The sequence below is a fragment of the Enhydra lutris genome, unplaced genomic scaffold, assembly GCF_002288905.1.
Source record: "Enhydra lutris kenyoni isolate GAN:26980312 unplaced genomic scaffold, ASM228890v2 scaffoldscaffold17, whole genome shotgun sequence".
Lineage (NCBI taxonomy): Eukaryota > Metazoa > Chordata > Mammalia > Carnivora > Mustelidae > Enhydra > Enhydra lutris.
In genome coordinates, this window is record NW_019154101.1 from 5,716,972 (window position 1) to 5,739,056 (window position 22,085).

A 22,085-nucleotide genomic window follows, 5' to 3' on the forward strand; every position below is an offset into this window, starting at 1 on the left:
CTCTTCTTCCACAAAAAAATGACACACTATTTGAGCCCTGGTAACAGGCTAAGTAAGCATTTCTTATTCAAACAACTGACTTAGCACATGGCATCCTGTCTTGATGTGATGAATGGTAAGATACCAAGACCACTTCAGTGAGTAATTCCTAACAAAATAAAAATTTGGCTTTTTGAGTGTTTTATTTGTTTTTAAAGTTGGCTCCATGCCCAGCATGGAGCCCAACATGGGGCTTGAACTCATGACCCTGAGATCAAGACCTGAACTGAGATCAAGAGTCAGAGGCTTAACCAACTGAGCCACCTGGGTGTCCCTTGTCTTTTTTGTTTCTCTCCTTTTTGAACAGAGAACCTTTTACATATTTATATATATTTAGGGGTGGTGGTGGTGATAGGTGTTGCCATCCCTGGAACTGGTAATGGGCTCAGCCTGCTTCTCTCCCTTCTCAATGTGCAACAACACCTCCTTATAAAGAATCACAGTCATTTTCACAGAAGTTTAAATTCTGTTGGCTGGGACAACCTTAGTAGATGGAGAATACAATTTTAAAGAATGAATAAGTTAGGGTTCCTCTTCAAAAAACTAAACAGGACCCAGCCCTTGAGGGGCCCCTTGCAGGCTCAGTCAGCAGAGCAGACGACTCTTGACCTTGGGGTTGTAAGTTCGAGCTCCACATTGGGTGCAGAGATTACTTAAAAAAAAAAAAAAAAAAAAAAGCCAGCCCTTGAGAGCAACATGAGGGTCAAGCTGGCTTTCAATCACACACAACTGTAAACTCTGAAAAGGGAGAAAGGTTTGAAAGTTACCTTCCTTGGGGCACCTAGGGTGGTGTGTCTGCCTTTAGCTCAGGTCATGATCCCAGGGTTCTGGGATGGAGCCCCACTTTGGGCTCCCCGCTCAGCGGGAAGCCTGCTTTTCCCTCTCACTCCCCCTGCCGTGTTCCCTCTCTATGTCTCTCTGTCAAATAAATAAAATCTTAAAAAAAGAAAAAAAAGAAAGTTATCTCCCTCCTCATTGTATTCTCCACATTGAACTCTGAAGACTGTAGCTGCCTGCTTTCTAGAAGAGAGCCATGTAAGGGGGTTTAGTGCCCAAGCCGGCCCATAGCTGCAGGGTGCTATGGCACTGTGGCTCTCTCCCAGACCACCAAAGCCAGTCCACCAGGGGCTCATACCCTGCTTGGGCCACTTACAGAATGTGACCTTAGGGAAGTTACTTAATCTTTCTGTGCTTCATTCATTCAGCAGCTACTTACTAAGAAGCTACTCTGCGCCAGGTACTAGACTAAGTGCTGGGGATAGAACAGTGAACAAAACAGACAAAAGTCCCTGTTCTTTTGTGGTGGGAGAGGTGTCTGTGAGGAGGGGGCACTGGTAATCAAGTTTTTCAGGAGTTGGGTGCTGGTGACTCGGGCAGTTTGTAAAAAAAACAGTGAGCTGTATACTTAGGTACACTTTCCTGTATGTGCTTTACCTCAGTAGTTTTTAGGAATCCCCGGGCTTCAGGCCATAGCTGTGGTAAACCAGTACGTAAAGCACAGAGAGCTGGGCTCGTCACAGGGTCCACACTCAAAAACCACCTGCTATTATTGCCACAAAACTCCTTAGAACAAAATGGGCCATCAGGGGACGCTCAAGAGGGATTCAGCAGCCTCTGCTGCTAGGCGCAGCCCATGGAGCCTTCCTCTCAACCAGTTAGGAGAGGACTGTGCATCTGTCACACAAAAAAAACAGGCTTTAAGACAAAAAAAAAGCAGCGGGGGCGGATACCTGGGTGGCTCAGTCGGTTAAGCAACTGCCTTCAGCTCAGGTCATGATCCGAGTCCTGGCACCAAGCCTCATATTGGGCTCCCTGCTTGGTGGGGAGTCTGCTTCTCCCTCTCCCACTCCCCCTGCTTGTGTTCCCTCTCTTGTTGTCTCTCTGTCAAATAAATAAAATCTTTTAAAAAATAGAAGAGGCATTTTGCTCTTACTTGTGAACTCAGGGGCTGCAGGGCCGTTGGGGACACGTGGCCAGCTGTGTGCTGCACAAAGATTCCGGATCTGAGGGGCTGTCATTCCTATTGCAAATAGCATGGGTTTGCCAATTTATTATTATGTTCTGGCGGCCAAGTGTCTTATCCTCATAAGATTTATATTAAATACATGACTTTCTAACAGATGGAAGTCAAAGGTGTGAAAGCACTGTCTTCTAACTCACAAAAAAGATACCGCGTGGGAATCACATCCAGAAACTGGGAAACAGAGGATACCGCTTTCTAGAAATTGCCCTTTAAAATGAATACAGAGGAAGGCCTGGGTGGCGCAGTTGGTTAAGCTTTCCACTCAGATCATTATCTCAGGGCTGCAGGATTGAGCCCCTCGTTGGGCTCCGCACCGGGAGAGGGGCCTGCTCAAGATTCTCTTTCCCTCTCTAAAAATAAACTAAAAAAGAAATAAAATGAACACAAAGTCCCTGGGCAGCTGCCCCTGAGACTTCACTCCCAGAAACTGGCTTTCTAGTTGGTTCATCAGCCTTTGCAGTTCTGGATGATGGAAGTTTCTGACACAGACTGATCCTCTCTGGATTCTGACTGGCTGTGCCTCTGAGAACACGACCCTGACATTGACTTCATGGAGGTCCTGCTGCCCGCTCTTTGCACAACACCCTGTGCTCCTCCTGCTGGAGTGGGCTCCAGCTGACCTCATCTTAACAGCTTTGTTAGACAAGCAGGTCCCTAAGCCACCAAATATGAGATGGGCCCAGACATCTGTCTGTTTAACAGGCATTCCATGTGACACTCATGTTCAAGTGAGTTTAAGAAACCCTGTTCTAACAGGATTTCCAATAAGGGGACTAAAATCTGGTTAACCTGAGCTCAGCCAGACCCCTCCCTCATCTCATGGAGAGATGGGGTGTGGGAGAGCAAGAGGCATTAGGCAGGCTTGGAAAGGTCTGGATGTGCGGTGGGGAGAGGAAAAGAAAAACCTGGGGAGCTGGATCTCGCCTCTGGCCCTTCCAGGCTGGGCCAGGGAGGCGGTTGTCTGCTGGGGTAGGTGGGTGGAAAGCAGTGCGTGTGCAACACGCCCGGCCCTTTGGGGGGTAGGGAGAGGAAGGTGCTATCCACAGCAGCCACAGGTCAAAGAGCAAAGCAGTCACAGCACCATCTGCCCTCTGGTCTGGGACCAGGCCTTGATTGGGCCACTAGGCCTACACCCCAGCAAGGGGATAGGTCTTTGTCCTATCCTACTTTAGGGACCAGTGAAGCTCTGGGTACGTACATAAGCCAGGCACTCAAGTGCGGTGTGTTAAAGACAGAACAGGGGTATCAGAGACTAGCCACAAAATCCTACAGTCCAGGGGGCTGCAAACAGTTCCCCAGCCCTGAGCTCCAGCCCCCAGAGTCCAGGGCAGGACCTGAGTCTCTGACTGGAATCTCATGGCCCACAGAGCCTTCAACAGGGGCAGGTGGGGGCAGTGGGGCTAAACTCAAGAGGAATGATACTCCAGGGACCTTTCGAAAGCCTCACCAACCAGAGGAAAACAGCTCCCAGTTTGCTCCACCCTCTCTGGCCCTGGCTGTCCCACCTCACAGGAGAAGGCCTGAGCCCAGGCTACGAGGGCGCCCCTCACCCCCAGTTAGTTCAGACCCTGGAGCATTTCCCTGGAGTCGGGGTCTGGGGCGCTCCACTAGGCCCAGGCCAGAAGCATGAAGGGGTCTGCAGGGGTGATCCCTGGGGGCCAGGTGGGGGCATGGTACTGGCAGGACCTCCTGCCACTGTCTCCTTCTAAGAAGCCATAGCTCCTTCCTCTACTTTGGGAAGAGGTTTACCGGTAGGGGTGGAGTTGTGGCTAAGAAGCCAAACCAGTTTAATGTGGGTCACACTGCCAGTACCAGGTGGCAGCCATGGGGTATTGGAAACACAACGGACTCAGAGGCTGAATCCTGAGTGCCCCGGGTACACTTAACAGCAGGACTTCGGGCGTGTCACTTCACTTAAGCCTCAGTTTTGCCTTCTACCAAATGAGGCTAATGGCACCCACCCCACAGGAGTTGTATGGGTTCACATTAAAGCCCAGGGAGCCGTGTACAGTTGTCATTACCACTGTTATCGAGCACCCTGATCCCTGCCCTCGGGGCAGAATGGGGAGGTACCTGGGCCTCCTGCAACTTCTCCCTGAGGCCAGGCTTCCTGCTCCTCCCTGCTCCCAGAGAACATGCTGGAACCTGCACTGGGGGACTGGAGTGTCCTCCCCTCCGGGCACAACAATTAGAAAGAGCGGAGTGCTAAGTTGTGGTCATCAGGGAACAAGGTTCAAGATCAACAAGTAGAGCAGATGGAGATAGGAAGGGGGGGCGGGATCTGGTGGGGTCATCAGTAAACAGTTTACACAACAAATGGGAAGGCCTTCCAGGAGAGAGGAGAGGATGGAAGGCAGCCAGGTGCCCAGGGCACAAGTGAGGCCTCTCCTGGCCTGGGGAGCTCAGAGAGTCCAAGGCAGCTGAGTGGGCAGTCCAAAGCCTTGTGCTGGGCCACGTCACAAAACAACCCGGGCCTCCCTGCACTTGCCGTTCCCCAGAGAGTCAGGCCAGCCTCAGTGATGGGAGGATGGGAGCTGCCTCTTCGTCCTCGGCCCCCCAACGCTGGAAGGTAAGGGGCAAGAGCAACAAGGGCTCCAGGCCCCTCTGAGGAGCTGGAGGGGACTCAAAAATTGGAACAAAAAAGGCCAAAAGGTTTTTACTCTGTGAGCCCTGGGGAGGGCCGGGCAGAGTGCCAGGTGTCCACAGGAGGGGTGAGCAGGGGTGGGGTGGCCTGTAGTCTTGCTTCCCCGTCAGGGAGGAGGAAGGGGAGGTGAAGGCTGGGGTGCCCTCCCCATGGGCCCCACACCTGCCCCTCCAGAGTTCACACCGGAGTCCCCCGCAGGCGGGAAATCGAAGGGCCTGCCCGAAGCTGGGGTCAGGAGAGCCGCTTGGCGGAGGGAGGAGGCGAGTTCTTCCCTGGCCCCGTGTCTTTCCTGGTGGCAAGCCACCTGGCAGGGAGAACCTGGAACAGGACAGCTGTCCGCCAGCCAGAACGGGGTCCCGGATTCCTCAGGTTCCAGGTCAGGGGTCTCGGTTCAGGGGGCACTGGGTTAGGCTCAAAGCTCATCCGGGGGGCTGTGTGTGAGAGGGGATGCCTTCTGGATGCCCTCATCCTCATCAGGGCTGGGGTCTTCCTCCAGGCCACCTAGCTCCTTCCTCTGTTTGCTGCCGCCGCCCGATGCCTTGACCCTGCTGCTCTTCTTTTTAGACTTCTTCCCTCCCAGGGCGGCTGTGTCCCCCTTCTTGCCGGACCACTGCTCTGCCAGGCAACCTGGGGTGAAGAAAGACACCCGCGACGCGACGGATTGGTTTGCTGGGAGCAGAGCACTGACGGACAGGGGGGATGAGGGTGGGGGCGGGGACGCAGAACTGGCACCCCGCGGCGAGTCCCTGCTGCCTGCCTCACTGAGGCCCTGGAGGGGTATCTGCGTCCCCTCCCTGTGGTTCTGCACCTGCTTTCAGTACCTCTTATTCCCCCCGTCCCCTCAAGCTCCCCAAGGGCAGAGCTGCGAGGACGCCTTCTATTTCATATTTCTCTTCCGTCCTCATACCCACCTCCCCTGAGGGGGAGCGAGCAGTAAAATGGAGGGCACAGCGCCCTGCCCTCTCCCGCCATCACACTCACTGGTGTCCTTGCCCTTCAGCACGTGATTGGCGCAGAGGAACTGAGTCAGGTCTTCCTCCTGGTGGTTCCTGTACCAGTCCTCGATCACCTCCTCAAACTCTTCCACCAGCACGTCGCACTACGAATCACAACACGGTGCATTGGCAAAGCCCCAGCACTGACTCTCTCCCGGGGGAGCTCAGCTGAGTCTCACAACCCACCGCAGGCCAGGCAGGTGGCTGTGATTCACCTGAGAAAACTGAAGCTGGAGAGATGAGACGACTTGACCAAAGCCCCCCACCCCACGCCCTCAACTCCTGGTGGCCTTCCTCAGCCACAGACTTGGTCCCCACGCTCCCCTGTGAGGCAGGGCAGCCTCTGAGGGCTGAGAGGCCCGTACCTGCTTCTTGAGGTCAGCCACCTCTGCAGAGGTCTCATTCCACAGCTCGTAGGGGATATCCATCACCACCTTGACCCCTTTGTGGACCAGGTTGTGCAGTGTCTCAAAGGTCTCAGACATGCCCTGGAAGAGGCAGTGGGTCTGAGTGGCTTAGAGCGTTCTCCACCCCCTACCCTCCTCTCCGGGTAGGGCCGGAAGCCCGACCAGCCAGCTCTGAGTCAGGGCCCTCCAAGGCTTCTCATACTTGACTTCACCTTCCTCTCCCCTCTTTCAGGCCTGCCCCCCACAACCCCTACACACCTACACACACACACACCCACACACACACCATGGCTCCCCACACCTCAACCTTCCAAAAAGGACTGCTGTTTGCCTTCGGGCCCTTTGAATGGATACTCCTTTTCCAGGAATTAAGTGTGTCCTGGCTCTTTCCTCTCACTGTGCCCAGGAACACTCCCTCACGTCTAGACCCACTGCCTACTCTGGCTTCTTCCTGGGGCTTGTGTCTTTCCTGGGTCGGAAGGGTGAGGCAGGTGAGGCAGTGAGGACGCCTGGTTCTGCAAAAATATTTCTGCCAGCTACCTCGGTCTTCTCTCCAGAGACTCCATCTGTACACTGTCCATTTCCTCTTTCTTTCCAGAGGCGATGCATGCAAATACAAGCAAATCCACATACAGATGTATCGTCCTCTCTTGCCCCCACCTCTTATACAAGTGGCAGTAGGTGCCAGCCACACTATTCTGTCCTTTGCCTGTTTTACTGACTAACAGACCTTGGAGACAGTATGAATTCAACTCATAAAGAGCCAACCTCATTCTTTGTTTTGTCCACCGAATGGCCGTATCAATTTATTTAGCCAACAGTGAATGAGTAGAGTGTTTCTAACTTTATTACTGTAGACAACAGTTTTAAACATTTTTATATTAAAGCAAAACACGGATTTATTACTAAACAGAGTACAAAATTCGTACAAATTTTATTTTATTCTTAAAATATTTCATTTATTTACTTGTCAGAGAGACAGAATGAGCAAGGGGACTGGCAGGCAGAGGCAGAGGGAGCAGCACACTCCCAGCTGAACAAGAAGCCTGATGTGGACTCAATCCCAGGACTCTGGGATCATGACCTGGGCCTAAGGCAGACACTTAACTGACTGAGCCACCCAGGTCCCCTTTATTTTATTTTTTTATTTTTTAAAGAGGCTCCACTCCCAGCATGGAGCCCAATGCAGGGCTTGAGCTCACAACCCTGAGATCGACCTGAGCTGAGATCAAGAGTCAGATGCTTGGGTGACAGTCAGTTGGGCGTCCGCCTCTTGGTCTTGGCTCGGATCATATTAGGGTTGTGAGATCGAGCTTGGCATGGACCCCTGCATCAGGCTCTGTACTCAGCAGAGTCTGCTTGAGACTTTCTCCCTCTCCCTCCCTCCAGTGCGTACATGCACTTGTGCTTTCTCTCTCTCAAATGAATAAATCTTAAAAAAAAAAAAATTTAAAAATTAAAAAAAGGAGTCAGCCACTTAACCAGCTAAGCTACCCAGGTGCCCCTAAATCTTAAAGATAAAGTCTAAGATTTCTGCTGCTTAAGACTATCCCTCCAGGTTCCCCAGGGATTTCTAACTAAAAGACTCTGCGAGAAGGGTACTTAGGTGGAGAACTATGTGAGGCAAGTCTCTTACCATACGGGCCTGGCACTGAAAATGTTGAAGCAAAGAACTGTGGGCCTTGTGCTCATTCTTCAGGGACAGAGGCATTTGTGCACCGAGTAAGTGCATTAAATGTCACACAGGAACCCTGACAGAGGTCCAGGTGAGTGCCCTGTGGGCCTAAAGGGATAAGGTGATCACTGCCGCCCTCAACCCTGCTGTGTCTTCTGACATCTCCTCTAAACCCCATAGCACTGCACTCTGAGCTCTCCCTGAGTCAGTGGTCAGGCCTCCCCGGGTGGGGGGGGGGGGTGTTGCATTTCGGATGGGGAGGGTGAGGGAGGGCCTGGATGGCCCAGCTCACTGGCACCTGGGTGGCTCAGTCATTGGGCATCTGCCTTCGGCTCAGGTCATGATCCCGGGACCTTGAGATCAAGCCCCAGGCTCTCTGCCTGGCAGGAGGCCTGCTTCTCCCTCTCCTGGTCCCCCCTGCTTGTGTTCCCTCTCTCGCTATGTTTCTGTCAAATAAATAAATAAAATCTTAAAAAAAAAAAAAAAAAAAAGGTACCTATTGCCACTGGAAAGTCAGGGCACTCAGGAGGCGAGAAATGCAAACAGCAGTCGATTATCGGGACAAGGCCAAGGACGGAAGCTCCCTAACCAGGATCTTCAAGTCACAGCCACACCAACAGACCACTTAGATACATGCAAGGCCTTGCCCCGTGGGGAAGGACAAGCACAAATCCAACCTTGGCAAACCGGTTGCTGCCGGTCCTCTCCTTGTGCAGGCTGTAGTCCAGGAGCCTCTTGCAGATGGTCTCAGTGACTTCGATTAAGCGTAAGTCCCTGCAGAGACAGGAGCACAAGAGGGACTGAACTCCTCTCCCAGCCCCAGCAGGTTAGTGGTCCGTCCCTCCAGCCCTGCTACCCCAACACCTGCGCATCTCACCAAAGGGAAGTCAGAGCTGGAAGGAAGATAGGTCATCTGGTCTGGGGGCTCTGAAATGCTGGAACACAGACCAGAGAGACAAAATGTAACAGCTCTATGGGAAGGCATCCTTTATAAAGCAAAATGATTCAATATTTAGATGTTTTTCTAAGGCAAAATGTATTAAATTTTGATGTCAAAATATTTTATTTTGAAAGGATGATCATGGCTGATGAAGGTTTTTTGGGGGCTTATTTTTAATATTTATTCCTGGTAAAATTAAAAGTGGGTAATCCTATGTTATCAATTTTTTTTTTTTTAAATTGCATTGGCCCATGAAATCCAAGAGTCTGGGATGAGATAAGGTTGAACCATCTTGCTTTGACAGAGTCTTTGACAAGTCTGAGGCTCAGTGGAAGGAAGGGATTTATGAAGATCCCACAATTAGTTGGGGTAAAACCAGCGGGCAAACTCAGGTGTTGGTGAGAACTGCCTCCCTTTGGTGGGTTTGCCTGGCTGGGAGGGAGAGGGAATTCCATGCCACCGAAACCTCTAGGAACAAAGTAGTCCAGGCCAGTGGGTACGCCCCCTTCACTTACGACTTGGTGTATTTGACGCCGGAAGCCTTCCGATCCAGGATGCCATAGCCTGTGTCGATCACCTCCTTGGTCTTGCCTGTTTCCTCAAAAGCGGACTTCAGCTCCACGGCGACGTATTTACACACTGGGGGCGGGAGACACAGCACAGCCCACTGAGCCTATGTGAGTCTGACAGGAAGGAGCCAGCTCCCAGCCAGATATGCCACGATGGGTGCCTCTCCAGACGGGGTCAACACTCAGGGCAGGGAAGGAGTTAGCCCCAGACCACCACGTGGAGGTCACTGGGTGACACTCGGCTCCAAGATTTGCTGCTCCCTGTCCAGTCCCGGTCCTTATCCTACTGACTCCATTTTTCCCAGTTGCTTCCTGCTCCCCCAACCCCTGTAATCATTTTAAATTTTCAAATATATAAAAAAGCTGAATGAGTACGAGTAATTATACACCTTCCACTCATTTCAACAGTTTGTTCATGATCTGCCCCAATCTCTCTCCAGTATAAGATATAAAATAACAGGATAATACAGTAATATAGCTCAACAGCATATACACTGTTTTTGCTAAACCATTCTGAAAGTAAGTCGCAGACAACATGACCTTTCACCCCTCAAAATGTCCTCACGCATCTCTGGAGAACAGGGATTTTCTTCTACCAACCATAAAAACATACTAATCCTCGGAAAATGAACAATAATTCCCATATCGCCTAATACTCAGTCTGTATTCAAATTTCCCCCATTGTCCCCAAATGTGCGGTCTGCCTGTTTTATGACTTGATTTCATATGCTGTTCTGGCACCACCACTCTGCGCCTACCAAGGTCATCTGCTCCATCCCCTCCAAAGGCCTTGCTCCCACCAGTTCTGTTACATTCATCCTCTCGTTTCCTCTTACTCTTCCTCGGTTACTAAGCAACCCCTGTGTGCCAGGCACTGTCTGGGGATTCACAGCTGAAAACAGGTTCCTCCCTGCTACATACAGTCCAATGGAGTTATCGCCGTGCGTAAGGAGTGTTGCCACTGAAAGTGAGATTTGCCTGAGGCCCTGGGAGAGCGCTTCATGCCTTCTATGGGTTTTTCTACCCATTCTCCCAGCCTCACTTTTATTATTATTATTTTTTAAAGATTTTATTTATTTGAGAGAGAGTGAGAGACAGAGAGAAAAAGCATGAGCAGGGGTAGGGAGGGAGGGAGGGGCAGAGAATCTCAAGTAGACTGAGCCCAGAGCCTGATGTGGGGCTCAAACTCGGAGCTCAGGGCTCAATCTCATGACCTGAGCTGAAACCAAGAGTTGGCTGCTTAACCAACTGAGCCACCCAGTGCCCTACAACCTCGCTTTATTTTTTTAAAAAAGATTTTTATTTATTTATTTGAGAGAAAGAGAGGAAACAGAGCACAAGGTGGGGGGCGGGAGAGAGGAGAAGCAGACTCCTAGCTCAGTGGGGAGGCTGACACAGGGGACAATCCCAGGATCCTAAGATCAGGACCTGACCCAAAGGCAGATGCTCAACTGACTGAGCCACCCAGGTGTCCCACAACCTCACTTTAAAAAACATCCTCCTGGGGCACCTGGGTGGCTCAGTTGGTTAAGCGACTGCCTTTGGCTCAGGTCATGATCCTGAAGTCCCAGGATCAAGTCCTGCATTGGGCTCCTTGCTCTGCAGGGAGTCTGCTTCTCCCTCTGACCTTTCCCTCCTCATGCTCTCTCACTCTCTCAAATAAATAAATAAAATCTTTAAAATAAATAAATAAAATAAAAACCTCCTCCTGGGGCACTTGTTCTCCCTCTGCCCCTCCACCTACTCATTCTCTCAATGGCTCTCTCTCTCAAATAAATAAATAAAATCTTCTAAAAAAATAAATAAAGCCTCTTCCTTCTGCAAAGCTCTTCTGGGCCCTCCCCCGACCTATTCCGATTTCATCTGGGTCTCTACAGGATCCATGTTCTAAGAGCCCTTGGTCACTTTGTGTCTCCCCAACTATAAGGGTACACAAAGTGAGTATCACGTATTGGACTTCTTCTGTATTCCTCTAGTCTGGGACTCTGTGTTAAATACTTAAATACTGCCAAGAGACTGTGTTTGTGGTGGAGCAGCTTCTGATGCCTCCGAACAAATATGATCTGTAGGCTAAATGCCATTAGTATTGTTATAATGCTGACAGCAGAATTTGGTAGAAGACCAATTTATCAAAAAAAACCCCCGGAACCAAAAAACAAAAACAAAACCAAACCCTGAAGGCTTGCTTGGTAAAATTTTATAACATACACATTTAATAGATGGCTTGGAGAACTTGGAACACATGAAAAATTCCACGTGACCTCAGAGTCTGCGACGAATTGAGGTGGCTCACCTCCCTGGCTCTCTAGCCAGGAACACCTGTCCCCCTCCCCCTCTCTGTTCTGCACTCTGGGTAAGCTCATCATCTTTCTGGCTTTTGCCCCCTTCTCCCACGCCCTCAATGTGTAGGATTCCAGGCCCTGGGGAGCTGGAACCTCCTTTCTCTCTTGTGCCCATCAACCACAACCCTGCTTCTCAACTCTTCCAAACCTTACCTCTTCAAGACTCCCTCTGGGGATCCCACCCAGAACTAAACTTGGAGGAGACTCATGGCACAGACCCCAGACTCTCATGGATACCCACCTACTCTTTTTCCAGGCAGGTCCTCCTTCCTCTGTGCCAAGGCCTATTTTACTCAGGCTTTGGAGCCAGGAGGCAGGCTTTGTGGACCAGACACAGTCAGCATTTAATAATAAAGGTACAACAATGATAAATAAGAGCAAATACACTATTAAGAAGAGCCTAAGAGTTTGCCAAGCCATCCTGTAACTGAAAATCCCTTTAAAATTAATCTTTATCGGAATGTCTGGGTGGCTCAGTCAGTTAAGCGTCTGTGTTCAGCTCAGGTCATGATCCCAGCATCCTGGGATCGTGTCCCCAGTCAGCTCCCTGCTCAGCGGGGAGCCTGCTTCTACCTCTGCCTCTCTCCCTCTCCCCTGCAACCTGCTTGTGCCCTCTCTCTCTGACAAATAAATAAATAAAATCTTTAAAAAAATAAAAGAAATTATTCTTTATCTATTACCTACAAAATGAGGCTGGACTAGAATGATCTCTAGGATGTTTGCCAGCTCTGTGCTTCTCAGTCTGTGAATGCCTCCTAAGGGAAAGAAATGTGAGGTTCTCGGGCTATGAGAATAGAAAACAAAGAGAGGAAGTGAAACCCCCAAACCATACCATATAGGTTAGGACTAGAGCAAGAGTGAAAGGAAAGCATCCCAACTCTCTGCCTTCCTATTTATGGAAGAGATGGACAAGGTACAGGCTAGAACCCACACTGCAAGCCCTCCCCGTGAAGTCGGCTCATTTCATCTTTCATCTCTCAAATGAAAGGATTATGTGTCCCAATCCACCCCATCCCCACTTCCCAGTGCTTAGGGAACATCTGGCCTGCTGTACGCTCTGAACTGGGATGAAACGGATTTATAGCCAACTTTCGGAGGGGTCTGGGGTTATGGAAATGGCAAGGAAGGAGTGACTGTGAAGGTTTGGGTAGAAAAAAGAAATGGTGTGCCGGTAGGGGAGGTGCGGGGATGGCGGCGGGGGTGCGGGGAGCGGGGAGCAAAGGTAGCCCATTCATAGTCCTGCATCACTGGTTTGGGTGCTAGTGGTCTTTTTCTCTCTCTGAAGTTCTATGCCTCCATCCCTGTATCTTTAGGATACACTTTCTCCTGATTCCTAAAATCCTCCTCCCTCACCAAATTCTCCCAGGCTAGATCTACTCTTATCCCAAAGTGGCCCTATTTTTCTACCCATAGGCCTCAGACCCTTCTCCTTCCTCCACAGCCACCCGCAGCCCCCACGTGTTTGTCTTTATTTCAAAAATATTCCCTGGATGCCCACCAGGCACTGTGTGAATAAATATCTGAGACAAGGTCCCTGTCCTCGAGGAGCTTAACGCTAGTGGTGGAGTCTATCAATTACACAGATAGCTTGTGGTGAGGGCCTTTCCTAAGGACAGTCATACGGACCTTTTCAGTTCCTCAAACTTGTCCTTTGCTTCTTAGCCTGTAGGCCTCTGCATCTGCGGTTTCCTGAGAGACTCCCTCTTTTCATGTCTCTTCGCCCAGCTAACTCCTAATTACTGTTTGGTCCTCCGGTACGAATTCCTGACTTCCCTCTCCACACAGCCTCCCCCACCCCCGCCCCAGGCTAGATTAGATGCCTGGATCGTAACTGCTTCTTCTGCACCGGCTTGAGAGCTCCAGGTGACCCGAGACCTGATCTCTTGCCCCGCCCCCGCGTCCCCAGCGTCCAGCACAGTGCCAGGCACACAGTAGCTTCAGTGAATGAAAAGGATCCTCCTGCTCAGGGAGCCAAGGCCCTTCCATCCCCCCACCCGACTCCGCACGCCCCGCCTCTCTGGCGGGATTCTCCCCGCGGGCCCCGCCCCCTCACCTTCGCATTTGCTGGGAAGCCGAACCCAGTCGGTCTCCTCGGCGTGCGCCGAGCCGGGGCCCAGCTCCGGGGCGGGCAGTAGCAGCAGCAGCAACAGTAGCAGGGAGAGAAGCAGAAGACAGCGGGGCCCGGGCCGGGGCGCGAGCTCAGGTAACGGCTCCATGGTCCAGCCGGACCCGACCCCAGCGGACCCGGCTGCGCTTCCTCCCGAGGCGCGCGCTGGGCAGCTTCCCGCAGCCGCTTCCGGGACTGCACACTTGCCTCGGCGTAACCAGGGCAACAGGGAGCCCCCCCCCGCCCCCACCCGCTGCTGCCTCCGGCCACCTCGGCCCGCCCCCAGAGCCCAGGGAGGCCCGCGGACTACGTAGCCAATGGGCTTTCCGGGGCTTGCCCTACAGCGAATGGGAGAGCGATCTTTTTTCAGTCTCGACCAATGAAAGAGCTCATGGTGTCCTCAGTGACCTATGGCAGCATCTTTCCCCACCCACTAACGGATGTTCTGGGAGGGCCTGGAGGACAGGACGCGGAGGCGGGAAGCAGCGGTCTGGCCCTTGAATGGGAGGTCCGACTCTTGAATTCTGGTAGAGGTGCGGAAGGCAGTCTTCTCGGCCTTCTCCGCCTCCTTGCACGTCACTTCACTCCTGGGGTCGTAATGCAGCAAATACTTATTAAGCACCTGTTTTTAAATTTTGTTATTATTATCGTTGTTGTTATTGTTGTAATTGCTAATCACTAGTAGGCGCTGCGGGTGAGACCTTGGCTACGCACAGTCCCCAGTCTTCAAACTGTCTTAGTGCCAAGTAATCCCAGATTGGTCTCCTGAGAGCTAGAACAAGTCGCCTCCTTTCTGAGCCTCAGTTTCTTTTCTTCCCTCCTTCCTTTCTCCCTTCCTCCGCAAAGCAAAGATTTGGCTAATGAACGATTGTATTTCCCTTCCAATACGATTGAATCTCCCCAGCAATAACAGGGTGCCTGACATGAGGAGATGCTCCGTGGGGCCCCATCTGCTGTATCATCAAGAGGAGGACTTTCTGGGTCCTTGGGGCTGCTTAGACTGCCCCTGAGCTGTTAGAGCATAGTTTGCTATCACCACCTTGGGGGAAAGAAGACTTAAGGTAGAACCACTGGTCCAGCCAACTGTCCTGTTCTGCCCAGGGGACACCTAGGTTCAGGTGAAAGCTCCCAAGATTCCTAGGGGTTATTACTGGAGAGAGAAACCCCTGGAAAGCCTGGATCTCCTGCCAGTGCTGGAGAAACAGGCCACACACTCTACTGTGGGGGCCTTATATATTCTCAGCGCAAGAGCCCTTTTCAGGAAACAAAACAAGGGCGTTTGTGTGGCTCAGTCTTTAAGCATCTGCCTTCGGCTCGGGTCATGATCCGAGAATCCTGGGATCGAGCCCTCCATCAGGCTCCCTGCTCAGTGGAGAGCCTGCTTGTCCCTCTCCCACTTGCCCTGCTTGTGTTCCCTCTCTTGCTGTCTCTCTATCTCTCTGTCAAATAAATAAAATCTTTTAAAAAAGGAAGAAAGAAACAGGGCACCTGGGTGGCTCAGTTGGTTAAGCAACTGCCTTTGGGTCAGGTCATGATCCCGGAGTCCTGGGATGGAGTCCTGCATTGGGCTCCCAGCTCCTCGAGGAGTCTGCTTCTCCCTCTGACCTTCTCCCCTCTCATGCTCTCTCTTACTTGCTCTCTCTCTCAAATAAATAAATAAAATCTTAAAAAAAAAAAGAAACAAAGAAACAAAACAAAACAAAATTTCTTTAGTGCCTGACTCAGGCCTGATGCTCAATGAATATTTGTTAAATGAATAATGACCCTTAATTGATTAATAAGGTGTAAGTTTGGAATTAACATCCATGCTCTTGGCATTGTACATGATCCTGCTACCCTGGGGTCCTGGCCCTGTTCTTTTCTGTCAAGTCTGTACAAAACTTCATGTGGGGCCCAGCACCCCACCTTCCTGGCTTCCTGGGCTCCTCGCCCTGACCTCTCACAGAAGCTGGGCCAGGTTGAGGAGACAGAGTGGAGGTCTCTTCTCATGCCTGGCTGTGGGAGGAGACAGAGGTAGGACAGCGTCCTCCCCAAACCCTGACATCACTCTGCAGTTCTAGAGTCTCACCCTCAGGAAGCCCTCTTCCTCAAGGGAAACTTCCCAGATTTCTGGCTTTTCAAAATTTGCCAGATTCCCTCCTCCCAGGGCAGACATGAATTCAGATGTTTCGTTTGTGTCATTTACTTTCTCCTTTAATTGTTCTCAGTTCTCTGCCCCTCAAATATCTCAATACCTGTGGCACACCACCCTCCTCCCTGAGAAGGCCTCAGTCTGGGACAGGAGACAGTTTCCTGCCCCAGAAACTTCCATCTGCAGGAGAAGGCAGGTCACATACAAATACTGCAAGCCTTAAGGAAGGAATTTCGGGGAGGCTCATGAGCACCGGGCCCAAGCTCGATGGGTAGAGAGCGTCCCCTCCTTCCAGCCTGAGCTCTGGGGGGGCTCCTGGCCAGAACGGCGGGGCTGCGGGGCCAGCGGGGCGGGCACGGTGAGCCCTGGGCCGGAGGCCCCTCCAGCACAGCAGCCAATCCAGGCGGCGGGGGCTGAGGGCCCGCCCGCGGGCGGAGGCTGCGGGAGATCGCCGGGCGCCTGCGGGCAGGTGGGGGGCGCGGGGAGCCCGGGGTCCCCCAGGGCGGAAGGCGGGGCGCGGAGGCGGCTGCAGGTCAGGAGCACGTCCAACAGCAGCAGCTTGAAGAGCAGCAGCCGCAGCGCCCCCAGCCGCAGGGCCTGGCCCCGCGTCCCTGCGGGACGGAGATGAGCGGTTAGGGCCAGAGGCCCGCTTCAGTCCCACCCATCCGAGAAAGTTCTCCGGGGAGCAGGGGCCTTGTCCCCCCGCCCCTGCCATTCCTCCTCCCCGCAGTTCCCCAAAGCCTGGGAAAGTCCTCCCTGGTGTCTAGCCTCAGCTCTAATTGGAAATAGTAACACATTCCTTCCTAGCCTTCATTTTATTTTATTCTCCCAAAACCAGGGGGATGCAGGCCAAGCAGGGATTAGCATCTGACGCAGAGAGTAACCGGACCCCTATTCTCTATGTGCGGAAGTAGAACTGGACTCAGTCTGGTGGTGGTCTGGTCTCCCAGGGCTCTGACGCTGACACCATCTATCTGGGCTGCCCGGGGAGAGCTTCACAGAGCCCTCTGTTAGCTGTCGCCTACGCTTTTCAACTGGTGGCCAGGAATTAGTCTGGGGTCATAGGATCCACCCCCATCTACCTGTAGATAGACTGAAGCCCAGGCTTGTCAGTGCCCCAACCCAGCAGCCTCTTCAGGAACCACCCACCAAGCCCCCCCCCTACCCCGCCCGACCCAACACCAGTGGGACCATCATGCCAGACCCAAACAGGCTGAAGATCCTGGTCCCCAGTACTCACCCCTGAGATGCTCCCAGAGGCAGGTCCTGGCTGAGGAAGCCTCTCCTGGCAGCCAAGAGGAAGAGAATGAGTCTTTTGGGATGGGCTTTGCTGTCCACCCAAGCTCTGTGCCCCAGGCCTGGCAGGGGGCAGCCACGCATGGCAAGTTGCATAAATGGACAAATGAACAAGCACCAGGAAAGCTGAGCCCGTTTGCTACAAGGTCCCTCAGGGGCTCAGATCTTTCTCTGTCCCCAGTGTCCTCTATTCTGTGTCCCCTCCCCCACCCCCTCCTCAGGGAAGCTGAGGTCTCTCAGCACTTTTAGACGAGGACTTGGATTTTTAGCAGCCTCCTTTGAAAGGCAGGGCATTTATTCAACAAACATTCCCATTTGGAAGATGCCAGAACTACCATAATCCAAGAACAGGAAGCCAGTCATCTAGTAATAATAACAGCTGGCTTTGCACACATCCCTTAAACATCTCTGGCCTGTAAAATTGGGAAAATAATATGATTTTCTTCATGAATATGAGGTGTTTCCAACAGTGCCTGGGACAGTGTAGTCAATAAGTAGATGATAGCATTGTGTTATTTGATTGTCATTTGGTTCTGCTAGGTCGGGTGTCATAGATAGGGTGATATAGATATTAACCTTAGCTACATAAATCTAGATATCAACCCAAGGTAATAGGAGGGAGGCGGTGTAATTAACTCTTGGAGCTCATGCCTCAGAACCTGGATTTGAAGGAGATATTTGGGGGCTGGATATTTGAAGGAGTTGCAAACCCAGGCCTCAGGGCCCTGAGGCCACACTGCTCTGAGCCCAGGCATTGCCTCATTCGGAGGGTTGGCACAGGGACACCCACCATGCTCCCATGGGATCCTGCCCTGTCTTCCAGTATATCCTGTTTCCAGAGTGTGTGGGAGGGGCAGGGAGCATCCACAGGGGCCCGGACTCCGTCCCCACCTGACAGCTGTAGGGGCCGTGTGCTCTGGCTGCGGTCGCCAGCCTCGGGCCCTGTGTGGCAGACCAAGTTTTCCCAGGCTGCCAGCTCCTCGGAGGGCAGAGAGAGCTGGGCCAAGCTAGTCCAGGTGCCGTCAGCCTCTGGGGAAGGGCCGTAGGTGAAAGCGTCCAGGGAGCTGCCATTGCCAGCGGAGAACCAAATGGGGCCCCCAAAGCCTGGGGGTGCAACATCGAGGACCAGGCAGACCACCAGTGTCTGCTGCTTCCCGTCCACCAGCAGCGTGATTGGCGGGGCCAGAGAGGGGAACGGTGTGCCCCCCACACCTGCAAGAGAGCATGCACCTGTAGGGGGCCGGTCTGTCCCTGCCAGCCTCCCATAATGGGCTTCCATCCTTCCATCTGGGTTTGCTTCCATCATCCATCTCTCCTTCCATCCACTCATCCGTCCCTCTCTCCTTGCATTTGCCCATCTGTTTGTTCATTCATCCTTTCCCCAGCAACCATCTTTCCTACATCTACTATTTCTTTCTTTCTTTCTTTCTTTTTTTTTTTTTTGAGATTTTATTTATTTATTTGACACAGAGAGAGATCACAAGTAGGCAGAGAGGCAGGCAGAGGGGAAGGGGAGAGTAGGCTCCCTGCTGAGCAGAGAGCCCGATGCAGGGCTCCATCCCAGGACCCTGGGATCATGACCTGAGCCGAAGGCAAGAGGCTTAACCCACTGAGCCACCCAGGCGCCCCACATCTACTCTTTCTACCTTCCATCCATGTGTCTGTCCATGCTTCCAGGCATCCATCCATCCCTCACCCATCTATCCTATCTCAACCTATCTGCGCCAGGAACTGGGGATGTAACACTGATGAAGACATTGGCCCTGCCCTCAAGGAATGCAGTCCCAGGGGAAAGATAGCAGATGCAGCAACAAATTCTTACAATACCTGGTCGTGCCAGCCTCAGGAGGGTGGTTACCACTGGGGGGGGAAGGGAAGGAAACAAGATCTGGAATGAGATTAAAGAGGGTTTTGAATGTAACTTTTTGTTTCTTTTATCTGATTCAAATATGGCAAAATGTAAACCATTTGTTAATCTGAGTGGGATATGCATAGGTGTTTATTTAATCATTGTCAGTTCTTTTCTGTAGGTCTGTTGTTGTTTTAAGATTTTATTTTTATGTAATCTCTACACTCAGCGTGGGGCTCCAACTCACAACCCAGAGACCAAGAGTCCCATGCTGTACTGACTGAGCCAGCCAGGCGCCCCAAAGTATTTTTTTTTTTTAAAGATTTTATTTATTTATTTGACAGACAGAGATCACAAGGAGGCAGAGAGGCAGGCAGAGAGAAGAGGAAGCAGGCTCCCTGCTGAGCACAGAGCCCGATGCGGGGCTTGATCCCAGGACCCCGGGATCATGACCTGAGCCGAAGGCAGAGGCTTTAACCCACTGAGCCACCCAGGCGCCCCCCTAAAGTATTTTTTTTTTGAAGATTTTATTTATTTATTTGACAGAGTGAGAGAGATCGCAAGTAGGCAGAGAGGCAGGCAGAGAGAGAGGGGGAAGCAGGTTCCCCGCTGAGCAGAGAGCCCGATACGGGGCTGGACCCCAGGACCCTGAGATCATGACCTGAGCGGAAGGCAGAGGCTTAATCACTGAGCCACCCAGGTGCCCCAGCCCCCTAAAGTATTTTTTTTCCCCTAAAGTATTTTTTAAAGAACTTTGTTCAGATATACTTTATGTACTATACAATTCACCCATTTCTTTCTTTCTTTCTTTCTTTTTTTTTTTTTTTTTTTTTTTGAAGATTTTATGTATTTGAGATAGAGAGTGAGAGTGAGAGAAAGAGCACAAGTTGGAGGGGACAGGCAGAGGGAGAGAGTCACAGGCTCTCCACTGAGCAGGGAGCTTGATGTGGGCCTCTATCCCAGGACTCTGGGATCATGACCTGAGCCAATGGCAGATGCCCAACCAATTGAACCACCCAGGCACCCTACAATTCACCCATTTCAAGTGTATGTCTTTATTATTTTATATTTAAAAAAAAATTTTTTTTTTAAGGGCGGGGTGCCTGGGTGGCTCAGTTGTTAGGTGTCTGCCTTTGACTTGGGTCATGATCCTAGCCCCACATGGGGCTCCCTGCTCGGCAAGGAGTATACTTCTCCCTCTCTTCTCTGTTTGTGCTCTCTCTTGCTAGCTGTTTCTCTCTCTCAAATAAATAAATAAAATCTTTAAAAAAAAAAAAAGAAAAGAAAAGAATAAAAGAAAAAAGAAATACCCCAGGATGCAGGAATGGACACCGGAGGATCTTGTGGGGAGGTCAGAGAAGGGTGCTCAGGAAAGGTTTCTTGAAGGTCAAAGAACAGATCTAGAAGTTTGTGGACGGTAAGCAGCCTATCCAGGATTTGAACTCAGGTCTCTGACTCCCACTCCCGTAGACCACCCCACTTGGAAGGATGACTAAGATTTTGCTACATGACACAGTGCATCAAGACTGGGACATGGCCTCAGGCAGAGTTGGTTGGACTCCCGACTTGTCTGCTTAATTTACTGAATCTCAATTGCTGCATCAATATAATGAGGTTAAGGGGCACCTGGGTGGCTCAGTGGGTTAAGCCTCTGCCTTCGGCTCAGGTCATGGTCTCAGGGTCCTGGGATCAAGCCCCGCATCAGGCTCTCTGCTCAGCGGGGAGCCTGCTTCTTCCTCTCTCTCTGCCTGCCTCTCTACCTACTTGTGATCTCTCTCTCTGTCAAATAAATAAACAAAATCTTTAAAAAAAAATAATGAGGTTAATAACACCAGCCCAGTAAAATTGTTGTGAAGAAAAAAGATCATGAATGTCAAACACCTTGGCAGAGAAGTATTAGTATTATTATCAATGCTGATATAATAAGACATGGCAAACAAAAGGGATAGAGAAAGGTAAGAGTGAGCTCCAGGACCCTCGAGTTCCTGAGCCTCTTCACTTATACAGACACTCTCCCCAGGTTGAGTTTAGCATGTGCCTCCTCCACGAAGCTGCCCGGGATTGCTTCTCCTCACCCTAGCTGCCCCCTTCTCAAAGCTCGGACCTCTTGCCATGGGCTCTTCCTGCTCCACGTGGATGTGGTTTATCTCCCTAGCAAGGGAGAGTTTGTGAAAATACTGGGGGCCAGCTTTAGATCAAAGATGACCTTCCCCCACCACATACATGCAAACACGGGCATGCTTCTAGATGAAGTTGGAATTCTCGTCTCTAAACACAAGTCCTTTGACCCCATCCTCCATTTTGAAGGACTGAGGGTAATACCCTTGAGAAGTCACTGGGGACTTGCGACCTCCCCTGAGAGCCTACTGAGAAGGGGGAGCAGGGAGTGAACATGAGACATTTTGAGGCCTATGGGAATAGGGCAATCTGAGGGCAGGAGCCCGGGACAGGAAGGACAGGAGACGACCTTACAACGTTGCCCTGTCTCAGCCCAGGCTACCCCATCTCCATCCTCTCTGGATGTCTATCCAGCTTGCTGTCATGTCTCTACACCTCCAAGAGGCGACTGCCCAACCAGGGACTCCAACACAGCAGAGTCCAGGGAGCGGACTCGGGGCCCCAGGGTGAGGCAGCTGGAAGGCAGAAGATGATGGGGAAGGAAATGGTGGGCTTATGATGAGACCCTCGCCTACCCAGGGAGTACCAGAGCTGGGAGGGGGAGGGCTTGGGCCAACTAATGGGGCACAGAGGGGGAGGCAGGGAGGGGGCTCACCTGTGGGCAGGGCTGGACATCCGAGGGCCAGGAGAAGCAGCAGCCAGGTCCCGGCCATGGCCCTCCTGAGAGGAGGCAGGACCCAGCTGCAGACTTGAGGTGTGGGCTGTGGGAGGAGAAGCCCGCAAGACTGTCTCCCAGGCAGCAGGCCCAGCTGCTCCACCACGAGCCAGAGCCGTTTCCCGGTGAGGAGCCCCTCCTGCCTCCACCCTGGCCCTCAAACCTGGTCCTCTCTCAGGGGCCCAGCAACTCAGGGTGCCCCTCCCACACCCTACTCCCTCCTGGTTGAAGAGCA

General features: G+C 51.9%; 2 protein-coding genes across 5 annotated transcripts; both read right to left on the reverse strand.

Annotated features, from left to right (window-relative positions):
- Positions 1-3,820: 3,820 nt before the first annotated feature.
- Positions 3,821-13,927, reverse strand: LOC111147598 (canopy FGF signaling regulator 3). 4 transcript variants are annotated; one of them, XM_022503726.1, is made up of 7 exons: positions 13,688-13,927; positions 9,239-9,362; positions 8,661-8,718; positions 8,461-8,583; positions 6,067-6,189; positions 5,688-5,805; positions 3,821-5,333 (listed from the first exon to the last, which is right to left on the reverse strand). In XM_022503726.1, exons 1-7 carry the CDS (start codon positions 13,848-13,850, stop codon positions 5,119-5,121), a joined length of 924 nt encoding a protein of 307 aa, XP_022359434.1. In that variant the 5' UTR covers positions 13,851-13,927; the 3' UTR covers positions 3,821-5,118. The 4 variants fall into 4 exon arrangements, with proteins under 4 accessions (XP_022359434.1, XP_022359433.1, XP_022359435.1 ...); XM_022503725.1 differs by having other exon boundaries at positions 8,461-8,591; positions 8,648-8,718; XM_022503727.1 differs by lacking the exon at positions 8,661-8,718 and having other exon boundaries at positions 8,461-8,557.
- Positions 13,928-14,174: 247 nt separating this feature from the next.
- Positions 14,175-21,848, reverse strand: LOC111147728 (pre T-cell antigen receptor alpha). The gene is made up of 8 exons (XM_022503950.1): positions 21,791-21,848; positions 20,328-20,357; positions 18,996-19,028; positions 18,060-18,380; positions 17,113-17,157; positions 16,262-16,483; positions 15,685-15,736; positions 14,175-14,328 (listed from the first exon to the last, which is right to left on the reverse strand). Exons 1-8 carry the CDS (start codon positions 21,846-21,848, stop codon positions 14,175-14,177), a joined length of 915 nt encoding a protein of 304 aa, XP_022359658.1.
- Between the last annotated feature and the right edge of the window lie 237 nt (positions 21,849-22,085).

Coding starts and splice junctions, on each gene's coding strand:
- LOC111147598 (XM_022503725.1), bottom strand. CDS start 13,850: ATGGAGCCGTTACCTGAGCTCGCGCCCCGGCCCGGGCCCCGCTGTCTT. Junction 8,719..9,238: donor GGCGTCAAATACACCAAGTC/GTAAGTGAAGGG, acceptor TCTGTGTTCCAG/CATTTCAGAGCCCCCAGACC. Junction 8,592..8,647: donor CCCTTTGGTGAGATGCGCAG/GTGTTGGGGTAG, acceptor GGGCTGGGAGAG/GAGTTCAGTCCCTCTTGTGC.
- LOC111147728 (XM_022503950.1), bottom strand. CDS start 21,848: ATGGCCGGGACCTGGCTGCTGCTTCTCCTGGCCCTCGGATGTCCAGCC. Junction 19,029..20,327: donor GTCCATTCCTGCATCCTGGG/GTATTTCTTTTT, acceptor TTCCCCCCCCAG/TGGTAACCACCCTCCTGAGG. Junction 18,381..18,995: donor CCTGAGGCTGGCACGACCAG/GTATTGTAAGAA, acceptor GCTCTCTTGCAG/GTGTGGGGGGCACACCGTTC.